General features: G+C 40.9%; 1 protein-coding gene across 4 annotated transcripts in view; it reads right to left on the bottom strand.

Annotated features, from left to right (window-relative positions):
- etv6 (ETS variant transcription factor 6) overlaps positions 1 to 16957 on the bottom strand; it is a 32564-nt gene extending 15607 nt beyond the window's left edge. Inside the window, exons 1-2 of one of the 4 annotated variants that reach the window (XM_028044094.1) lie at positions 16469 to 16957; positions 11980 to 12109 (exon numbers count right to left, since the gene is read on the bottom strand). In XM_028044094.1, coding sequence (XP_027899895.1) covers positions 11980 to 12109; positions 16469 to 16504 — 166 coding nt within the window. In that variant the 5' untranslated portion in view covers positions 16505 to 16957. Of the gene's footprint in view, positions 1 to 11979; positions 12110 to 16185; positions 16420 to 16468 lie in introns of those variants that run through there. The other 3 variants (XM_028044095.1, XM_028044097.1, XM_028044096.1) reach the window with 3 other exon arrangements.
- Between the last annotated feature and the right edge of the window lie 3761 nt (positions 16958 to 20718).

Here is a 20718-nt window from a genome sequence, read left to right as displayed (position 1 = left end):
GAACTTAATGCAGTCCCTGGAATGAACTTTGTTGTTTCAACTAACATAAGCATATAGACCTTTATACTCATGACAGTAGGACAGAAAATTTACTCTTTAACAACAAGCTGGAATGTTAATGGTTGGAGACCTGGTGACCCCCAAATGTCACCCTTTGCTGCAGTGAGCTTTGAAGACTCTATTTTCCTTTACCATCCTCCTCCCTATGTGCGGTGGAAAGATAAACTAGGGTCTCCACAGTGTTTGTCACAGCTCTGGTTGTTTAAAACTTTTTAATTATTGCTCTGACTCTATATGTGGGCGAGTATTTATTCCCTTGTAGCCATTTCCTGACTTATGAAGATAAACACATATCTACCGAACATGAATGACCGAGAAGAGACTCCGGGTTACGTCACATTTCCACCATAGAGAAACAAGAAGTCATAGATAACTAATTAAAAGTTTGTAGACAATTTGATGAAGTTAACAAAGTGCTTCAGTTACATTTGTTGTATGGAAGTTGTAATGGATGTCAGAAATCTGTCTATTTAAAATCAACTACGAATTTTAAACCCCTAAACAGTAAATATTTTGGGAATCTTAACATTAAAGCCACTGATGGGGAGGAAAATGGAGGGCATGGTCATTTAACAGAGGAGGAAGAAGAGCACCTTCTGTCCTAACGTGCATTCAGCACATTCACACACTATTTGGTGCTGGTGAATTTGCTCTGTCTGTTTTCTGTTACAAACTCTGAACCAGATTTGTTGCATGTTGCAGGAACAAAAATCAATTTCAAGACTTCCGTTTCATCAGGCTCCCTGCTGAACACATCTCAGATTAAAGAGGTTCATGAATCTGTATACATATCTGTGTGACTGTGTGTGGGGGTGCGCATCGGGGTGTGTGTGTGTGTGTGTTTACTCTGGGAAGAGGAAGAAAAAAACCCTCGAGCACAACAGCAGCAGGATCCCAAACCCTTGACTAAACCGTGGGCTCCTAATCCTCTCTGATGACACATAATTTTCACTCTGTGGTTTCTCAGGCCCCCGCTAATGCTTGCTAACACACATACACGCACGCAGCTCTCAAGTTGCCAAGGCAACTCATAAGCGATTGGGATGAATGGAGGGAAGAGGAGGATGAGATCATCGGTATCTTGTTTCGTTGTTGCGGTACAGAAGCCGTTAACTTCCCCTCTCAGTCAGATGAGTTAATGAGGTCCGTTCTGCCTGGCAAGGTCCCGTCCCGTCCACCAGTCTCACCCGCCCCACTGCCGCTTGTTTTTGTTGCCTTACAAGAAATCTTCAAGGTGTGAACTTCAATATTTTTAATAATTTGCCACTGATGAGCAATAATTTTATTATTAATTGATTTGTATTGCTGAGAAACTAGCTCTACTATATCCTCCAATAAGAACCGGTGCTGGTTTTTAAATACATTTGTAGTTTTGGTCACTTCATACATAAATACCTAATCTGGACTAATCGGACTATAGTTTGTTCCTGTCGTGGCGATGCTTCATACTCCTGTTGACAACTGAATATTTTGAAGTAAGAAAGTGTGTTTTTTTTTTTTTTACCCCAAGTTGTGGCAGCAATAGCTTTTTTTTCCCTGCCATGTCAAAAGACGGGTTCTGTAGGATCGGCCACAAAAAGATTACGTTTAAGTTCGTATTAAGCTAGCATTCCTTTGTAGCTGTTCTGGTGCTGTATATTGATCAGAAAACATGTAAAGTTTTCCAAACATTGTTTGTTGAGTCATGCAGGTGCATCATATTGTTCAGGGTTCCATTTCCTTTTCTAACGTGTGAAACTGGAACTAAATCACAGATTAACGGGATGTGAAAGTCAGATCAGATATTATTTTCAAGCCCCAGACTCCGGGTCTTGGTAAACACACACATAGCCGATACATATCCATCTCAGACTGAGAATTTCTCCTTATCCTGACCTGGATGAATAATATCCAAACTGAGAAAACTCAAAGTTACTTAGTCACCCGCCTTTTGAGTAAATATTACTCCATTTCTCGCAGCCCAGAAGTAGGCGGACATAAGTTTTACTGTCTCCATTGAGAAAAGGCTTTTCTTTCTTCAGACAGAGAAGGAGGGAGAAAGGAGGTGACCCACTAACACCCTGACTCAGAAACATGAGGGGATGAGAGTTGCACATTTCCTAACTTTAGTATATACTTAGCATTCATCTTCCCGTCCTTTGTGCGCATTAATTCCCTGTCAGGTGGGTGTGGCAGGGAAAAAAATCCCTGTCCACACACACACACACACACACGCACTTTTACTTTTCAGTCAAAAGTTCCCGCGCCCCCACCTCAACCCTCCCATACATCCTGTGTTTCCTCCACCGGCATGCACGTGCTTGTCCCCGTCCTGCTAAACTGGACTCCATCCAGTCAAAACAAACATAAAGCAGCTCATCAATCACTCTGAACTTTTATGGCCAGGAAGTAGCGCGACCTGTTTTTGATAGTAAGCTGTTGAAAGTGGGAGCAAGCCGACTCTTGTACAGTTGGTTCCTGAATCCAGCGCCAACTGCCACTCTTCTGTTTTCTTCGCAAGCCAATTTTTTTTTTCCCTCTTCCCCTTAATTTTTTTTTTTTTTTTTTTTTTGAAATGCAGCAACTTCAAAGGAGGCTGGTAACCAACACACCTGTGCACAGGTCATTTAATACTGCTCTTCAGGTGAACAATGGGCAGTTAGTATTTAAAGTAGGATAACGCTTACATTGATCTTATCTAATGCAAATATGCATCTAGGCCTAAAATAAAACCTGCTGTTGGCAAAACATCGATACAATTTGTATCAAATGTAACAATTTAACTAATATGGAAATGATTTTGGATGCATATTGGTGATATAAAACAAGGGTTTCTTGGAAAGAACCGCTTGGTTTTATCTCCTGTTCCTCTAAGTAGCGCGCTATTAGGGAGCAAATTTGTAACATTTGTTACATTTTCAGCTGGCATGGTTCACTTTCACACTGATCTGCATCAAATGAATCTAACTCTTTGAAAGTCCTGTTCCCCTGCTCGCCTGTGATGGTGCTGCACCAAAAACTCTGAAGAAGACTGAACGCAACTTCCTTCTTCACCAAATCTAAACAAATATGAAGTGGCTTCAAGGTTTTAGCAGTGGTAGGATTTCTCTTTTGTCTTTGCAAAAGGCAATGAGTCATTTCTCCCGCTAGCAAGAGACTTGTGTGTTTTAATTTTGGTTGTATTTACCCAGAATGCCCTGCGTTATAGTCCGCTTCCTGCTTTTGGAGCGGTTTTCGGTCCACTTGCTGTTAACTCAGGTATTCGAATTGCTTCAGAATTCACTTCAACCAAACAGAGACGTAGATTTTAAGGCGGACCACAGTTCACTTTTTTGTTCCACATCAGAGTTCGCTTGCGCATTCACACTTCCCCAAACAAACCAAACTTTACAGGCAAACACACTAAAGTTGAATTAAAACTAACCAAACAGGGCTGGTGTGAATGCACCCTAAAACTCTCCTATCTGCTTTTCTGTAATATATTCTCTTTCCAAGTATGTTTTTCTTTCTTCTTCTTTTTTGTAGAAAGCTTTCATAAAATGCCAGAAGCGTGAACTTATATTGTTGTAATTGTGGAATACTAAACAAAGCACTGAAAGTCAAAGAAATGTCCAATGTATTCTGGAATGTCAGGTTCTGACTCAGACCTTCTGGGATAGTCGGTCTGTATTTCTGAGAAATGTAACTCCACCTCGACTCTTAGCGACGCAGACAGCTTCAACAAAGACTTATCAACTTGGTGCCTCAACTGTCCAGAATAAAGTCTCTGTGAAACTAAACTTAAGATCGTAATTGGTTTGTATCAATGTCAGTTTAATAGGGTTGCCAATTTCGCCAAGCAAAGTGCTATCTTTATGAAATCAAAGAGGAATGTTTTCTGTAATTCCTTTAAAGGTTACAAATCGTTTAACCATCTTCTCTTTCATGTCCCAGAAGCTAACTGCATTATGATTTCGGACTGAGTGGCAGTGCTAATCTTCAGCTGTACATTATTGTCAAACTTTAGGCAAGTTACAAGTTCTATCAGGTTGCTACGTTAATTCCACATAAAGTTACATTTGATGTTTTCTGCTTTAAAAGCTACATTAGCCTATGACAGGACTAGCCATGCCTCGCTTGCTCGTACAACTGCGTACCAAAGGTTTCTTACTGCACACTGATGATTTATATTCAACCAGATCAGTATGTTATTTGCAGTACACCAACTTGTTAAGTATTTGTTAAAGCTGTCTGTCACTAAGAACTGGCATGTAGCTACATTTGTTAGAAATATAGTCTCCGTTTATCCTGAAGACTAAGTCAGAGCAAATTCCATGTACAGAAATTATTCTATGCTAAGGCTGAAAAAATATGGTGGCGGTAAATTACTTTTATTTTTTTTGCCAGTATATTCACAATATAAATTTACAAAATGATTTTATCATGAAGCACATATTTAAGACTTGAATTGAGCCCAAACTGGTTTCTCCATATGATTATTTTATGTATTACTAACATTAGTAGTAGTAGTTGTGGTAGTCATGGTAAACAAACACAAAATGCCGTCTGTGTTAGATTACATTAGATTCCTGCCTAAATTGTAAAATGTTTGCAGATTCACCTATTAGCAGATTTTTCTATTGAACGCATTTCTAAGTTATTTTTATATTATTTTAATAATTTTATGTTAAAGCTGTAACAGCTTATCAAACGAAACGACTCATGATCTTGAAATGACTAATTTTTCGCGAGCCAAAATTCTTACATTGTCCACTCCTGCTGCATTTCTTAGCTTCTCACACAGGTTTCAGAGGCACACATGTTTTTATCTTTAGTTTTTTAAAACTATTCAAGCGTCAGAAATGTCCTACTCTTCTTTGCGCTGTTTCTTTGAATTTGAATAATCTTAATCAAGTATGCTAATTTTATTATATAAAGTAATAGATAATAACACTTTATTAATCCCCAAAGAGGGGAAATTTTGCTTGTTCCAGAATAGCACACAAAAAATCTAAAATAAGTAAATAATGGGCATGCCGTGGTGGCGGAGGGGTTAGCGTGACCCACATTCAGAGGCAACGTGGCCTCGACGCGGCTGTTGCGGGTTCGACTCCTGGACTCAACGACATTTACTGCATGTCTTCCCTCCTCTCCTTCCCCCTGTCCTGTCAGCCTACTTTGAAAAAGGGACACTAGAGCCCACAAAAAGACCCCTTGCGGGGCCATAAAAGTAAATAAATAAAGTAAAAAATAATAATTAGTATTATACTAATTATATATATCAATATTATACATAATATACATTATATAATATTATACATATATATAATGTAACTAATATTAGTGTAATATCTTGTATTATACCTTGTACTCATGTTTTTGTCTTTGAGAATTCAACCTCACTCCCCATTTTGCTCCTCTCCTTGTCTTACTTTCCACTTTTGATGTTGCTATCTGGTATTTTCTTCCGAGAATCAACGAAGGCCCCGGTTTCTGTTCGCACCAGCACAGGCATGCCCAGTGCTCATGAACGATCATGCAAACTTTGCTAAATTGCATTTATGAGCAGAAAACGTTTTCAGTTTGGACCCTGAAACAAGTCCAACTAAAAGGTTCCTGCCAAGCCGAACTGTGGGAAATCCAGTCTGATGAGGAAATGAAAGCGGAGACGCAGAACGTCAGTCCTTAGGCTGGTTTTGATGGTTTCGACTCTTCAAAGTGTCAAATCTTTTTTTTGGGTGGTGGAAATGTCCTTGAAGTCTTTTGCTGCATAAATGACTGGGTGGTCTGTTCATCTCGTCTTTTTCCTCAATCCAAACAAACAAACACACATTACTTCCCATGTGGCAGGGAAGAGCCACAAGATCCAGAGTGTCTGGGAAGCACATGGAAGGAATTCTATGAAATGACGTTTAACAACAGGAAGAGAATTTCCAGTTATTGCAGCTTTAGTTGCATTTCCTATAAAAGCGTAAAATCACCGCACCAGAGATGCTTGCGTGCGTAGCGGGGTGTACGTGCGTGTGTGTGTGTGTGTGTGCTTTGTGATGTTATGAGAACAGCAAGCCCACCACCCCCACGTCAGAAGCACCATGTGGAGTGTGTCGCGAACAGGAAGAGAAGGGGGCTGCGCTCAGCTTCGTTAGCCTGTGTGAGAACAGTTTCCCTTTCACAGGAGAAAAAAAAAAGAAGTTACAATACACACACACACACACACACGCTCACCCCAACACACATGCACATAACAACAACATTTATTCAGGAAGCAACGTCTGCCCACTCAGGAAATTCCTGAGGACAGAGCTGCTTCCAGGGGCCGGAAATTTCCCCTCAGAAAGACCCAACAAACACTACACACACACACACACACACACACACTTCTTTTACACCAGCTCTCCCACAGTAAAACGGCTAATAGACCATAAAGAAACAGCGGCCAAAGGAAGCTGAGGAGGTGGTGGGGCATGCATACAGTCTACACCTACACTACCTCTGGCAAGCTTTCCACAAAGACACAAGATTCACTCACACTCATCCACCCACGCATACAAGCATGCACAGTGCAAACCCAGCTGTGAGCTCACACACACACACACGCAAGCACACACAAAAACCAAGGAAACTAGCCTTGTTTCCATGGACATAGATTTTTTTGTTTTTTTTTTAAACCGTCCTGGAAGATTATTCCCTTCCGCCAGCCGCTGCTCTTTTTGCATTCTGTGTTTATTGTGCATCGGGAGCATCACTCAGTGACGCAGGTCTTTAAATAATTCATCTACTTCTTTGTTTATTTATTTTTTTTTAACTAAATGCAACTCACTCGTGGCACGTTCATGGCCCATGACGGCGCATTGACCAACAAACCCAGTTCACGACCGAATTAGAACCCGACAAATTCAGCTGATGAGAGTTTGTGTGAGGAATCTTTTAAGAAGCCAAGTTATATTACGTGGGACAAATTGTTCCTTCGGTAGTCAATTCAATATTACTTGTCTTAAGGTTTCTAGTAGGAGTGGAAATCTTTTACTATCTCACAATTCGATTCCGAATTTTGGGCTCACAATTTGATTCAAAGTCAGTTATTCGTATTGATTTCTGCTTTTATCTATAGGTGTCCAAAGGATCCTCATCATCTATTTCAGTGTGCTATACGAGGCAGAATGACAAATGGAAACATGAAAATATCTTTTTCACATTTATTAAGTTTTAAATATGTACAATACATTAAAAAATGACCAATACCAATGTTAATGCTGATATATCATGAGTTCCTAATATTTGTTCTGGATTTTAGAAAAATCCAGGTCTTCAGTTCCTCCATAGCCTTTGTAGATTTTGATATCCATCTCATCGCACAATATGAAAAGTCAATTTTCCATTCCTGGCCTTTTCAGTTTCCCGGTCTGTAATGGAAGGCTGTACATTGCTGCTCAGCTGGCTGAAGGAAGGCTACTACTTTATTGTCCTGGTTACAGCAAAGATAAACTTGGCTGTATGGAAATAATTCCAGTCATAAAAAGGCGGGCAGTCAAAAATGTTATGGATAATGAGAATATGCCTGTAATTATCAGTATTAACAACATCCATCGCTGAAGGTCACTCTGAAGAATTTGAATTGATACAAATTACAACATTTAATTTCCCTTTTGGCATCAAGAAAGAGCTTCTGAATGACGTTGATTTTCTGCGCCATTTTAGAATTGTAGTCCACCTGTAGTTTTAACAACGACAGCAGAGGAAGTGAACGAAGCCATTCAGTCGGTTTTGGCTACGCTTCCAAATACTGAGCAGTAAAAGTTAGAGCAAGAGGAATGTTTAAGACATTTTATTGCTTGCAACGATGCTATTGCTCAACTTCACACGTACAACTCTGATTTTCCAGTTGGCTCTGCTAATAGCAAAGGAAGGGGCTTGGCTGAATGTTAGCTTTTTACGGCGTACGCATTTCCTGTTAGCTTCGGTTAGCTTCCTTTACCACTGAGCTGGCTCGTTACGTACATTGCGGCGATTGAGCTTCAACAGAGGCTACATCCACAGGACACAATCATTTCTCAACAGCTGAAGGTGCTGGCCTTCAGCACAAAGCAAAGCGTAGAACCAGGGTCTGGTTTTTACCAGGCTAGTGACTCTGTGGCATTTTATTTTGCAGTGTGAATACCAGCCAAGTCACTCAACAGTGGCCCGAATTTACTGTAGGCAAGTATAAAACGTCAATACTGGCTGAAAATATTGATTTTTAGATAGGCTTGACGTCGTTACTAGAACAATAATCCAACCTTGGTTAGGTAGGATGGGATGTCATTTTGAAATCTCTTTGTTAGAAACTTTCTTAGATAAAAATATGTTATAATTAATTCATAACCTAAAGAAGTGAACACACTGTATCCTTGACCATCTATACTGTGGACATTTTTTTTTAGTTTGTTAGAGAAGGAGAGTCTTTCTGAATGCACCTTTGCAGGGTTCCAGAGAAGTGTTGACTGAGAGGGTTAAAAATCAAGCCTGGTAGCATTCTTCAGTGTGAGGAGCAGGCTGCAACTCTCTCCGATCTAATCCACTTCCTCCCCAGGAAATGGAGAAGGCGGATTTCTGCCCACACTGCAATTTCCTCCCTCATTCTTTTTCTTTCTGTCTTTTTTTTTCACCCCACTCTCCCTCCTCCTTCTCATCTTCAGTTTTTTTTTTTTCCTTCCCTCAGCCCCGGCCTCCCCTCAGGATATTCTCTCACTCAGAGTGTGGGGGGTTAATGAGCAGCTTGTTTTCCAGCATGTGCTGTTTGCACAGAAAACTGGAGAAAGGACAAGCAGAGGTGTTTTTGGATCGGCCACGGCCGAGACAAGTCGCCTTCTGTTTGAGCGAGGAGAAGGGATGCCCCGCCAGCAGAAGCCTCAAACCAAACAATGAAAGAAGGGACGTTTTTCCGGCCTGGAGACGAACTGCGGCACGGGTCTGCGCGCCAAGAGCTTTTATTTGACACATGACTAAAAAACAAAGTGGAACTTCCACATGTCTGCGGATGTGAACTGACCCGACGGCTCGCGCGGCAGGAAGCTCAAGCGGACCTGTTGAGCGTTCTTCCTTTTTCTGCAACAATGCAAAAGAGGAAGTGCGCGGAGGGAGTTTCCTGTTCGTCTCATCCAGCTACAGCCAGTCTAATGCCACGCAGAAAGCCCTGAACTTCACACTTGTGAGAAAAAAAATAAATAAACACGCGGGTTAAACATTGACAGGTGCACCGATCCGGCGGGTCTGGGTTACTCTTTGAACGGTTGGATTATCTGCTGGCCCCGCTCCAGCCTCGCCTCCCATTTGATTGGGTGAGAGATGATGAATGACCATAAGCAGCCAACATCGAGCTGCAAAATAAACATGCTGCCGTTGCAAAGTTCAACGCAACCAATTAAGGAACATTTAAAAGCTGCAGTTGGTATTTATTGGTTCTGGCCGAAGAGTAAGCGGTCACTCCCTTCTAGGTGTTCACAGGAACCAATAGAAACAAAGTTCCTCTCAGCAGTTCACACCAAAGTAGGCTCCCAGTAAAACGTCAAACAATGGATGATCCGAAAATCAAAGGAGCTCTCCAGTAAACTAACAAACTGACGGTCTGTGCCACATCAAAACAGACGTTTTCCCAAAGCTTTCTTATGTTTACTGTTCCCAGAGAAAAAGTCCCTGGTATACACAGCACCGCTTCGAGAAATGCCTTCATCCCCACAAGAAGGACAAAATCCTTCGGTAACAATGCATGGCCTGATTATGACATAACATTATGACAGAAATGCACCAAACTCTGGTGTATAGGTGCTAAATCGTGCAAAATTTTAGTCTATACTCAATATGACAGCTGAAAACTCCAATCACTCAAGTACTTTCTCTGGCAACTCATTAAAATGTCTTTAAACTGTAGGAATTAAATGGTCTTTTTATTGTGGATTTGAAACATCAACCATTCGCCCCCTTCTTCACAAGGATCTGTTTAGCTTAATTTGACTTGTTTTCTAGGGTTTTCCATTAAGTGCTTGTACTTGGTACCAGCTACCCATTTCGTACCAATCCAGTCAGGTTTCCAAGTGAGTACAGTCGAAATGAAAATTATGCAAATTGGAATTCCGAATAATAATGGAAATGTGCCAATTTTTTAAAAAAACGTATGTCTTTTGATAAAAAGTTTTTTGAGCGAGGATTAGGTGGTCTTTCTTTGTGTTTTTCGCAAAACTGCAATGGAATCACTTTTTTCGCGTCACACGGGTCGCATGATCAACAACCGGATGTTACCACTGGCCGAACAAAACAGAAGACTACAGGAAGTGCTAGGAGGATGATGACATGTTTTTTAATGACTTCTCAAAGGAACAAACTAGTTCGCATGTGATTATAATCGTATTTTAATTGTAAAATAGTGTTTGTTTGACCTTAGTGGAATACCAACAATGATTTGGGCACATTTGATTTTGTGAGACATTTTAACTTCTGTAAAGTTTAAAATGCTGACTCCAGTGGTTTTTCTGGTCTCACTACCTAAACAATGTTAGCATATTACGTATTTGTGCTTAAGCAATGCTTTGTTGTCTGGAGTTTTGCATCTGTAACTGGAAGTTGACTTCAAATTAGTTTCAAAAAGGCTAACAAGAAGCATTTTTGGAGACAAATTATGTTCTACTTTTCCAAGCTTCTACGTATATTGATGGGCTTCAAGAAGCTCTGCTGGTCTTCAAAGAGGAAAATTCAGCTGTTGTGAACCTGATGCATTTAGAAACTATGGAAAAATGTGAGATTGATCCAACTTCATTCTATTCCACAGCACTGCCTCTCGTCTTTCCACTTGCACCAGTCATTGTTACTGCAGTTTCTCAAATAGATGGAGTCATTTTGTCGGTTCATACCACACCAATCAAGGACATCTCTAATTCGAAACTTAGAAGAAGGGGGAAATAAAGATTTTATATAATGAATGGGCTGAGCTAAAACATGAAACAAAGATTAATGTGAGTACCACACGTTCTTCTGCCTCCACAAGCTGTCAGCTGCCGCAGCCCTCCTGCTCTTCTCCTCCAGCAGTGTCTTCCCTCTCTACGTCTAAATTCTACGTTCTTTCTGAGCCCTGTTTGCTTCAGTTCTATATTATCTGAACAGATGCGTTTCCATTACAAGTGTGTGTAAAACTTTGTTGATATTCCCCTAATGTAGGAAAAACACAATTTCGCAAATTGTGGTGTTTATATTAATTAAGAAACATGTTCACATAGGAAGAAGTCTGTTCATGCGAGTCATTAAAAAAAACCAACATGCTGCACCGTCATCCTTCCACCACTTCCTGTCGTCTTCATCTTTTCCGCCAGCTGTAATATCCAGCTGTTGATCATTTGACTTTTGTGAAAAAAGTGTCTCCATAGCTTTTTTTGCAAAATACACTAATTATGGTACGGCCAAAAAGCTAACACATCCTAGCACCAAAACTTTCTATTTTTTTTCTAAGTTGGGATGTTTTCATTGAACAAATTTATTTTTGTAATTCCAATTTGCGAAATGTCGCGGTCGATGGAAACGCAGGTACAGTTGCTTGTTCCAGTGCAGTAGGTCCATCAGTTCAGGTTCAAAAGTTTGACCTCAGCTGTGATAATGGACTGACTGGAAATTATGGGTTATATTCTGTAATATTTTGAATTAACAGCGGTTTGTTTGCTTCTCCGTGACGTTGCAGTCTCCAGAAGCTCAAACTGTGTCAACAGGAGAATCCCACCCACACATATCAACTGATTCTTGTGTCTGAAAAAGAAAATAAACCGATTTAAAGGATCACTACATAGGCCAAGCGATGAAAAGCCGAAAGAGTGGGGTGGGAGGGGGGGATGTGCCCATCTGTCCTGTTCAGATGACCGAGCGATCGATACGTGTGTGGGAGAGTCACCGGTCATCCGTGTGTTTTGCGAGTGTGTGTGTGTGTGTGTTTTTATGACTCACGCAGGTGCGCAGGCAGCCTGGCAGGCTCGTCCTCCATTCGGCTGGCTGGCCTCGCGGCGGGAGCATGGACGGGGGAGGAAGTGGAGTTTGGCAGCAGGTTCGCGGAAGGACTGAAAGAGCTCCTCTCCTGCTATGAATAGACACAGAGACACAAAGCATGGCTCACAAAGCTCCGAGAGATGCACCGGCCCTGAACCCAAACAGCCGCCCCGCCAAGCCGCCAGCCCGCCTCGGCTCGCCTCGCCTCGCCGTGCTCCCACAGCAACCGCTGCAGCCAGAGGAAAATGCAGCGCTAATAAACCGCCACACTGCTCTGTTGAGTCATGAACTGGCTTTCTGGAGGCTTTAGGACACAGAATGCCACACATGCTTCAGCACATGTGTTGCTATGCAGGACACCGAGGTTCTGCACCGTTGGGCAAGATTGAACTTTAGACTCTTAGGAACAAACACAATAAACTTCGATTTAACTTCAGGTTAAACACTTCCCAAAAAAAATCAAAAATCTGGTAAAGGCTTTGACATTAACAGAAAATATCTGTTGAAATTGTCACAAGAAATGTCAAAAATGTTGAAATTTCAGTAGTTTAAGGGTAACTTATTGCCAGGCGGCTCTTGCATTGTTTGAACGAGTTAAATATTGTGTGAAATAGCCAAACTTCAGTGTCCAACGAGGCGCACTGACAGCTTCCTAGAGCTTCTCCAGGAAGGAAAAAAAAAACAACAGAGCAACGTTCACCTTGATTTCATATCAACTAGCAAATTAATCTTGTGATTTTGATAACATGCACTCAATTTTTATTCAATTTTTCAAAGCATGATCATTTAACAAGGCAGTGAAACTGAAGATGCATGGGTCAAACTTTTATCAACCAATACCAATGTTTTATGTTTACATTTAACATGAGCTGATTCGAATTTAACACATGCAAACTCATTTGCGTAAGCTTTGTTTTACTTTGTGCATGCCATTTGTTGAGACGTTTAAAATTATGAATGAGTAAATCAGCTGATTTGTAGAGACTGAGAGACATTGGTATTGATATTTTACATGTGACTCCAAATTATTCACACAAAAGTTGCCTGTTCACTGTTTTCTTTTTATGTAGCGCATGTCTAAAAAAATCTAAATAAAATGTATCTTACGAAGTTGGAATAACTGCAAAAATGCTATTTGATACGCTGTTGGTTACCATTTGCAAAGCAGCCAATCTATAAGGTGCATTCACTTTCCTTGGTGCTGATTGGCTGTTCCCCCAAGAACATAAAAAAAGGAAGACTCTAGAGATGACTTGAAGATAGTTTTCACTGTGCATATAATGCATATTATGGCATATTTAGTGATTGAAATATCAAAATAGATCGTTATGAGCAAAGCGCAGTTTCAAAAGATTCAGGTGTAGTATTCATATTAATATTCTGCCAATATTTTGGGATTATTTCAGTCCCTGTTTTTAAAATATCACCACTGATCAGCTATTTAATTGTCATGGTGGTTGCTACCAGAGTTTGCATTCTATGACTGTCACTAAGTCAAGTTTAACATTTATGAGCAAGTAGAAAGCTGGTAACGTCTTGAGAGGTTAAAGACAGATGAAGGTCTGTGTTGCACAGCAGATTCTCCATATACCACCAAGGCAATGACAACACTAATTATCTTTTAGTAAAAGAGTTGGTGCATGAGTGGGGATCGTTTTGTAATCTCAGGTCTTACCTGCATAAAATAATCTGCAGAAGATGTTTAATGTGTTGAAGCCAGAAAAAAAGTGATGTAAAATAAAATTGAAATTCGAATGTCAGACCTAGAGGAAAACCGGAGTTCAGTATTTTAATTAATTTGTTCATTCGCTGTGTCACGTTCAATCAAAAGAAGATGTTGATCAGGAGTGAATCGTGGTGAAAATGAATTGTATCAATTGGAAGTTTGCAGCGTATGTATCTTTAATGTATTCAGTCTGTGGCAGCTGATCGAGTACAGACACCCAACACAAGTTCAGACTCTAAACGTTTTCAGCTGTGATGCATTTACTGAACAGGGTGGGAAAAAAAGTTCAATCTGAGCTACCCATTATCGGTCAGAGCCAGTCGAGAGAAAACTGTCTGATTTTAATAACTGGCTGTTTAATCGGTGAATCCGTCTTATACGTTTTAGGTTTTGCTGGATAGATTATTGCAAGTTTTTGAAAAGTAATAAAATGTTTCCTTCCTTAGCTTTTTATCTCGTAAAACCTTAGTTTAACTTTATCACAATCTATGTGGCAAACAAACAATGTCTGTCACCTATTTATTATGTCTCTGGGGGGATTGTTGCTGTTTAACAGTCCTGATTAAAAAAAGAAGTCCATCATTCATTAGCTTCCTTTCTTTTGACTAAAGACATATTCCAGACATATTTGAAGCTTTGCCTTTGGGTTCCAGCCTCCTGTCACTATCCAGCCGCTGACAGGCCTTACATACCAACAGCATGTACAAGGAATTTCCTGTGGAAGCCAAGCAATAATCTCTCATTCGCCTATTTCCTCCTGTTGGAAAGGAAAGGCCCATCTCGCCGCTTGTCTAAAAATTCACTTCCCCCGAGTCTTCATGCAGCTAGGATTGGGTCGGTTAAGACTGGGTCGTGTGATGGAGTCAAAAGGGAAGGTGACCTGCGATGGAGCAGAGCCGCAGTGAGAAGGTGAACGGTGGGGGAGGGAAGGGAAACTGGACAGCCGTCTTCTCTCCAGCTGCCGGAGGTGGAACTTCTCGGGGACGGTCAAACGCTTATCAGACTCAGTAATGAGCATCCCACACAAACAGGGCAACATCACTCGCTGTCGGTCACGGAGACGCTCGCACTGCCTCCAGACATTTTACACTGACGACACCTTGGTATTTCTAGCTCTACATCTCCCACTTAGGACTGCTTTCTGGGTTTCTAGAAGACCTAAATAATGAATTTCAAATGTCCTGCCTGACCAGCCACTTCATACCAAATGGTGTTCAGCTGATGGTGAGCAGAGAGTATTAAAAGTCACAATTGATTATAAAAAATTCACTAGTATTGGGCCTGATCTGTTGTCTTTCTCATCCTTGTTTTCTTCAGGCTTTTATAGATGAGGAAGCGCTTTGTAGTTAAAAATGGATCCACTCAAAAATGTCCATCAAAGTTTATGCTGTTGGCTGATGAATTTATACTTACAAGAGAGAGAGTTCTCAGTTTTGATATGTTCAATACATAAAGAAAACAATTTTCTTTTGGTTTTGTTTTTAGTATTCAACCTGCAGATGACCGATCAGAGCACATCAAAGGAAATTCGTCTCAGTCTGCTCTGCTTTTTTGTGATTCTTTTAGCACAAATGGGTATCATTATGCTTCATAAATAAATCGTTCTGACTCATTCGAAAACCAAATAAACATTTTACTGGGGATTAGTCGTTTCATATCCCTGCTGTGTGTCACTTATGTAGCTATTTATTTCTAGTAGGTACTTTATGCAGCTGCCTCAATTCGCTTGATTAGTAATTATGCTCCTGGCCATGTCATCCCCTCAAAATCAGTATTTTACTTTCTATGCTGTATTGAACTTTCAAGAAAATTGCATGATAAATGAAATCAAATATGCCCAGAATATCATTTGATTATTTTTTAATTACATTATGATAGTATAAAGTCTAGAAATAAGCAGAATTTTGAATAAATTGTGACCTACAAAGCAGAAATATGTTGATTTGGTGCCTGATCAGCTCCATCAGAAATTGTTCAACATGTGTAAATTATTTCAGGGTTTTTTCTGTCTGCAAGGCAGATTGTTTTCTGTGGTCATTAGTAGTGGTGAAAACACCATGTTTCACAAAAACAAACATGACTTTTTCCTGTGAATAAAGGGGCTATTACAAGTCAATAAATTGGCATTTATTCTAACTCGTGAAAAGGAGGTCAGACAGTTTCAGGGCAATAGGTGAAAAAATGTGTAATTTTGGGTTGCATGTTTTAACACGTTTCAAAATGAAGTCTTGGTTAAAAATATGACCTCTACGCGAACTTTTAAAACACTGTAACAACCATTTTTAACCGTAAACTCAAACATGATTTTTGCAGTCGCTTTAATGCTATTTCAGAGTAAGCTGTTGTATTTTAAATGTAAAATCCCCACTTTTATGCGGGCTACAGCCGGATTAGTTCAGCTTTTACAGCAGTGTTAGTAAAGTGTGTTCATCGGCTCTTACTCTGATGAAGCTGTTTGTATGTTCATGTTCTCGCGCGGTCCTTTCGCCCCCTTGTTTTAAATTAAACAGTTCCCGACAGTCACGACCTCTTCTTCCCCATCAACACCACCATCATCATCATGAGCGCGAGCTGAGCCGAGCCGAGCGCGTGGAGCGAGCCGCGAGCAACAGATGAGCAACAAAAACAGACGCGTGCGTCCGCAGCGCGAGCTTCTTTCTCTTGTTTGCGGAAAGTGTTCCTGCTGGAGGAGAGGAGCTCGGTTAGCCCGGCGGACAGCGTTACCTTGTTCGCAGCAGCAGAGGAGGAGGATTCAGACATTATCTTCCCGACAACTTCTCTCCCTCTCCTTCCACTTTTCCGTCGTGCTTCCTCTCCTCTCTCTCTCTCTCTCTCTCTCTCTCTCTCTGTCTCTCTCTCTCTCTGCGTGTGTCGGTCACTTTCCTTCACAGAAGCCCGAACAGCTGCAGCGGCAGGAGTGGCAGACCGAGCGCTCGTCTCGTCACTATGGAAGAAGTTGTTTTTCTCCTGTAGCCCCGCTTCTTCTGCTTGTGTTTTTCCCCCCCCCCCCCCGTCTTCCTTATCTGCTGGCCCGGTCCATGGCGCGGCTGTTGTCGGTGTGAAAACTTCTTTTGTCTTTCGTGGGTTTTCGTTCACATGTCGGCACCGCGCTGGTTAATAATCCCTTCCTGGAAGAGAGAGCAACACCCCCCCGTCCTCCTCTCCTCTCTCTCTTTATCTCTGTGTCTCTCTCTCATTGATCTGGATGTGTGTAAAACGGCGAAATGACGTGAATTCCCAGCAATGAGCCTTGCCCCCTTTTAAAGGGAAACCCGAAGCAGGAAATCGCGGCAGATCGCTTTGCAGACAGACACACACACACACACACACACACACACACACACACACACACACACACGCCTACACACAGCGACAGGCCGAGACAGAAACACTGACACAGACGGGTTTTCTATTTACTCCTTAAATCAAAGCTTTAAGCAAATGCGGTTACACAATAGGCTTAACCTCTATACTTTAATTAGACCCTGCTGAGCGAAATTAAGCAGCAAAAGTATAAACAATATGACTGGACTAGAGTGCATTGCAAAAGTATTAATACCTGAACTTCTCATGTTGAAATGTAACAATTTTTAAAGGGGCAGTATTATGTTAAATCAACTTTTTTGAGTTTTACGTCATGTTATAATGTTATTCCCTCATCAAAGACATATTTGGTGTGTTGCCTTGATTCTTTCATGCATGTTTGAGAAATCCTTTAATCTCCCATGGCAACCATTCAGCTGTGCAAAATGCCTGGGTGGAACTAGCTCCGCCTTCAAGGTGGAACTCCTCCTCTGAGCTGCAATCTGCAAACTTCCACCTCACAGATTGCAAATTTCCACAAACTCCCTCACTCTGCTCCTTCAGACTAGCCAGAAGCAATTAGCGAACACCTGGTGGAACAGCGCATCTGTTGAGCTCTATATATATAAGCTACTTCTCAGTGAAAAACTGGTAAAAATGTTCAAAGGCTAATATGGATGCCCAATTTCAAGGCTTTAAATTACAAAGTCAAATTTCTTCTTTGTCATATTTGATATGGATAGAATTTTTGTAACAACTGATGGTAACAATTACCTCATTGTGCTGTAAACTGGCACTATTTGCCTGGAAAATGCACAACAATGCCCCTTTAGTGTATTCTTTTGTGATTTTATGTGACAAAACAACACAAAGTTACAAAATAGCTGATGTATATAACATTTGTCCTGCCATTGGATTTGACCATCTTCCTTGTCCCTACTGAAGAAAAGCACTCCCACAGCATGATGCTACCACCGCCGTTTTTCTTTGGGACGCTGAGTTTTGCATGGAAGACGAGCTTTTGTCTCACCTGACTAGAAGTCTTCCTTCCACATGCATGCCATGTCTCTGAAATGGCTTCTGGCAAACTGCAAAATCTTTCTTGTAATGCAAGTTTTCTCCTAGTCATTCTGTCATAAAGGCCAGATTAGTGGGGCCCAGTTTGCATGAATAACACCCCTGTTTCTGAAATCCCACACACAAAGACACGCCACAAAACATCAAGAACTATGAAATATTTATTAAACATTAATTGATGATGTTTTTAGCATTATAGTAGACCCATGGTATTCACAGGCCGCTGTGGTCCCCATCCCCCACAAACAGCTAAAATACTACAAATACTTGAGATCTTCCTCTAAAAGAGCTTATAACTACCCAGCTTTGATATGCACAGTTGAAACCATCTTTACTCTCCCGCAAAAGGAGACACTGTCTGATGTTTGATCTTGAAGATACCGAAATAAAAGCTGCTCCTGGATCAATTGCTTAGCAAACACTAACCAATAGTGTGTTAAGTAGAGTTACAATTTCTATGTAATCGCTATGAAACAATCCACAAATTTGCAGGTTTTCACTAATAACGTTTTGGACTTGTGTGCCACTGAAAAATATGCAAATAGTTTTTTATTTTTTCTGGCTGATCAGTTTCACACCTAACAAGCAATGTAAGGGGAAGTAACCTTCATTGACATAGCTTACTGTCCCTCTGACAGTATGGAGGAATAACTGTGAACCAGAAACTTACATTATATTTGGTAAATGGACTGGGCTTTCAGAAAGCTTTTACAGTTATTTTGACCACTCAAAGCACTTTACAGAGTCTCGTGCACCCATTCACACACCGATACGCATATCAGTAGATTTTGGAGTAAAGTGCCTGAAATGAGGCAGGAGGAAGCTGGAATCTAACCTACAACCTTCCCATCACAAGACGACTACTCTACCCACAGACCCAAGAATTTTATGATGTTGTTGTCATATATGACTGATATTAAAAAGGGGTGAGATGAAGGATGAACGTATAAATGAACGAATGGACTGCTGTACCCCATCATCTCCATTGGGTGTCGCCATTCTGTGAATGATTTTTTCCACAATATTTGGGGCAGGTCTTTTTGTTGAATTTAATCTGTCCAATTTTTAAAAAAAATTTACTTGTATTTTTAATGCAATATATGTTATTTATGGTGAGAACAGCATCATGCAGTCCAGCAGTTCAAAGAGCAACAACCACTCAAAAATATTCCTAAATATTTTTTTTCAAACGTCACTAACACTATGTTGGAGAAACATAACACATTGAACAGGTTGTACGAGGTAGGACACTTTTTGACAAATTATTTACAAAAATCCAAAAAGAGAACACGTAAACAACGTTTACTCACTGCTTGGCTTGCACTGCATCATTAAATGGCGGCCTCGAACCATTCCAAGGTCTGCATATTTCCGTTTGTTCTACAGCGGTCTGCCAAAGTATTCACGCCTCCTAAACTTTGTCACATCCTCTCATGTTACAATCTGTAAATTCAAAGTGTTTTTCTGGGGTTTTGCATGAAAGACCAGCCCAAAGCAGGTCAATAAATGATGGGGCAGATGAAAATTTTTTATTTATTTTGTAGAACCACCTTGGCTGCTGTTAGGGGTGCAACTTTTTGGGGGAATGTCTCTGACCATTCAAAATGTAAACAAGGCAACAGCTCTACCTGTTGCCTTGCAGCAAGAAGGTCCTGGGTTCGATTCCCGGCCCGGGGTCTTTCTGCACGGAGTTTGCATGTTCTCCCTGTGCATGTGTGGGTTATCTCCGGGTACTCCGGCTTCCTCCAATAGTCCAAAAAAAAAACACGACTGTCAGGTTAATTGGTCTCTCTAAATTCTCCCTAGATGTGTGTGTGTGTGTGTGTGTGTGTATGGTTGTGTGTCCTGTCTGTCTCTGTGTTGCCCCGCGACAGACTGGCGACCTGTCCAGGGTGAACCCCGCCTCTCAGCCGGAACGTTAGCTGGAGATAGACACTAGCATCTCCCGACCCCTCTAAGGGACAAGGGTGTAAGAAAATGGATGGATGGATGGATGGATGGATGGATGGATAGATGGATGGATGGATGGAGAACCACCTTGGCTGCTGTTAGGGGTGCACCTTTTTTGGGGAATGTCTCTTGACCATTTAAAATGTCTTCACGAAATAGCTCAAGCTTGGGTCGGGTTAGTCTAAACCGTAGATCTAAGCTGTTCTACTGTAGCTCTGATGGTAAGTCCACAACTTTCTCCCTGCTGATTTTCCTAACAGTGTTTTGAAGCTTATAGAGGTTATGTCACACACAAGTGGACTCTATTTTAATGGAAGCATTTAACTTCTATAGCTAGGAAATGAATACATGAGCAGTATGTTGTTAAAATGAAAAGCTTTGTCAATGCAGCGAGATACGAAACAAGAAACTTTCTTATTAAAGTACATAATTTTAGCAAGATATGAAAATATGTTTCTGTGACAGAAAATGGCTTCTTAAGAAGGCATAAAAAGCTTTCTTCTAACTCTCCAACCCACTCAAGACAACACTCAAACATCCCACAAAGGGTTTCCATTTTACTGTTAAGACATTTTTCACACGTTTTGGTTTAATCAGATAAAAATCTTTTTTAAACAACATTTCTTGTTATTACGGGTTTTATA

Source organism: Xiphophorus couchianus, chromosome 17 (genome assembly GCF_001444195.1).
Source record: "Xiphophorus couchianus chromosome 17, X_couchianus-1.0, whole genome shotgun sequence".
In the NCBI taxonomy this organism is placed as follows: domain Eukaryota; kingdom Metazoa; phylum Chordata; class Actinopteri; order Cyprinodontiformes; family Poeciliidae; genus Xiphophorus; species Xiphophorus couchianus.
The sequence above is the reverse complement of the archived record's forward strand: the minus strand, read 5'-3'. Positions and strand labels throughout refer to the sequence as shown.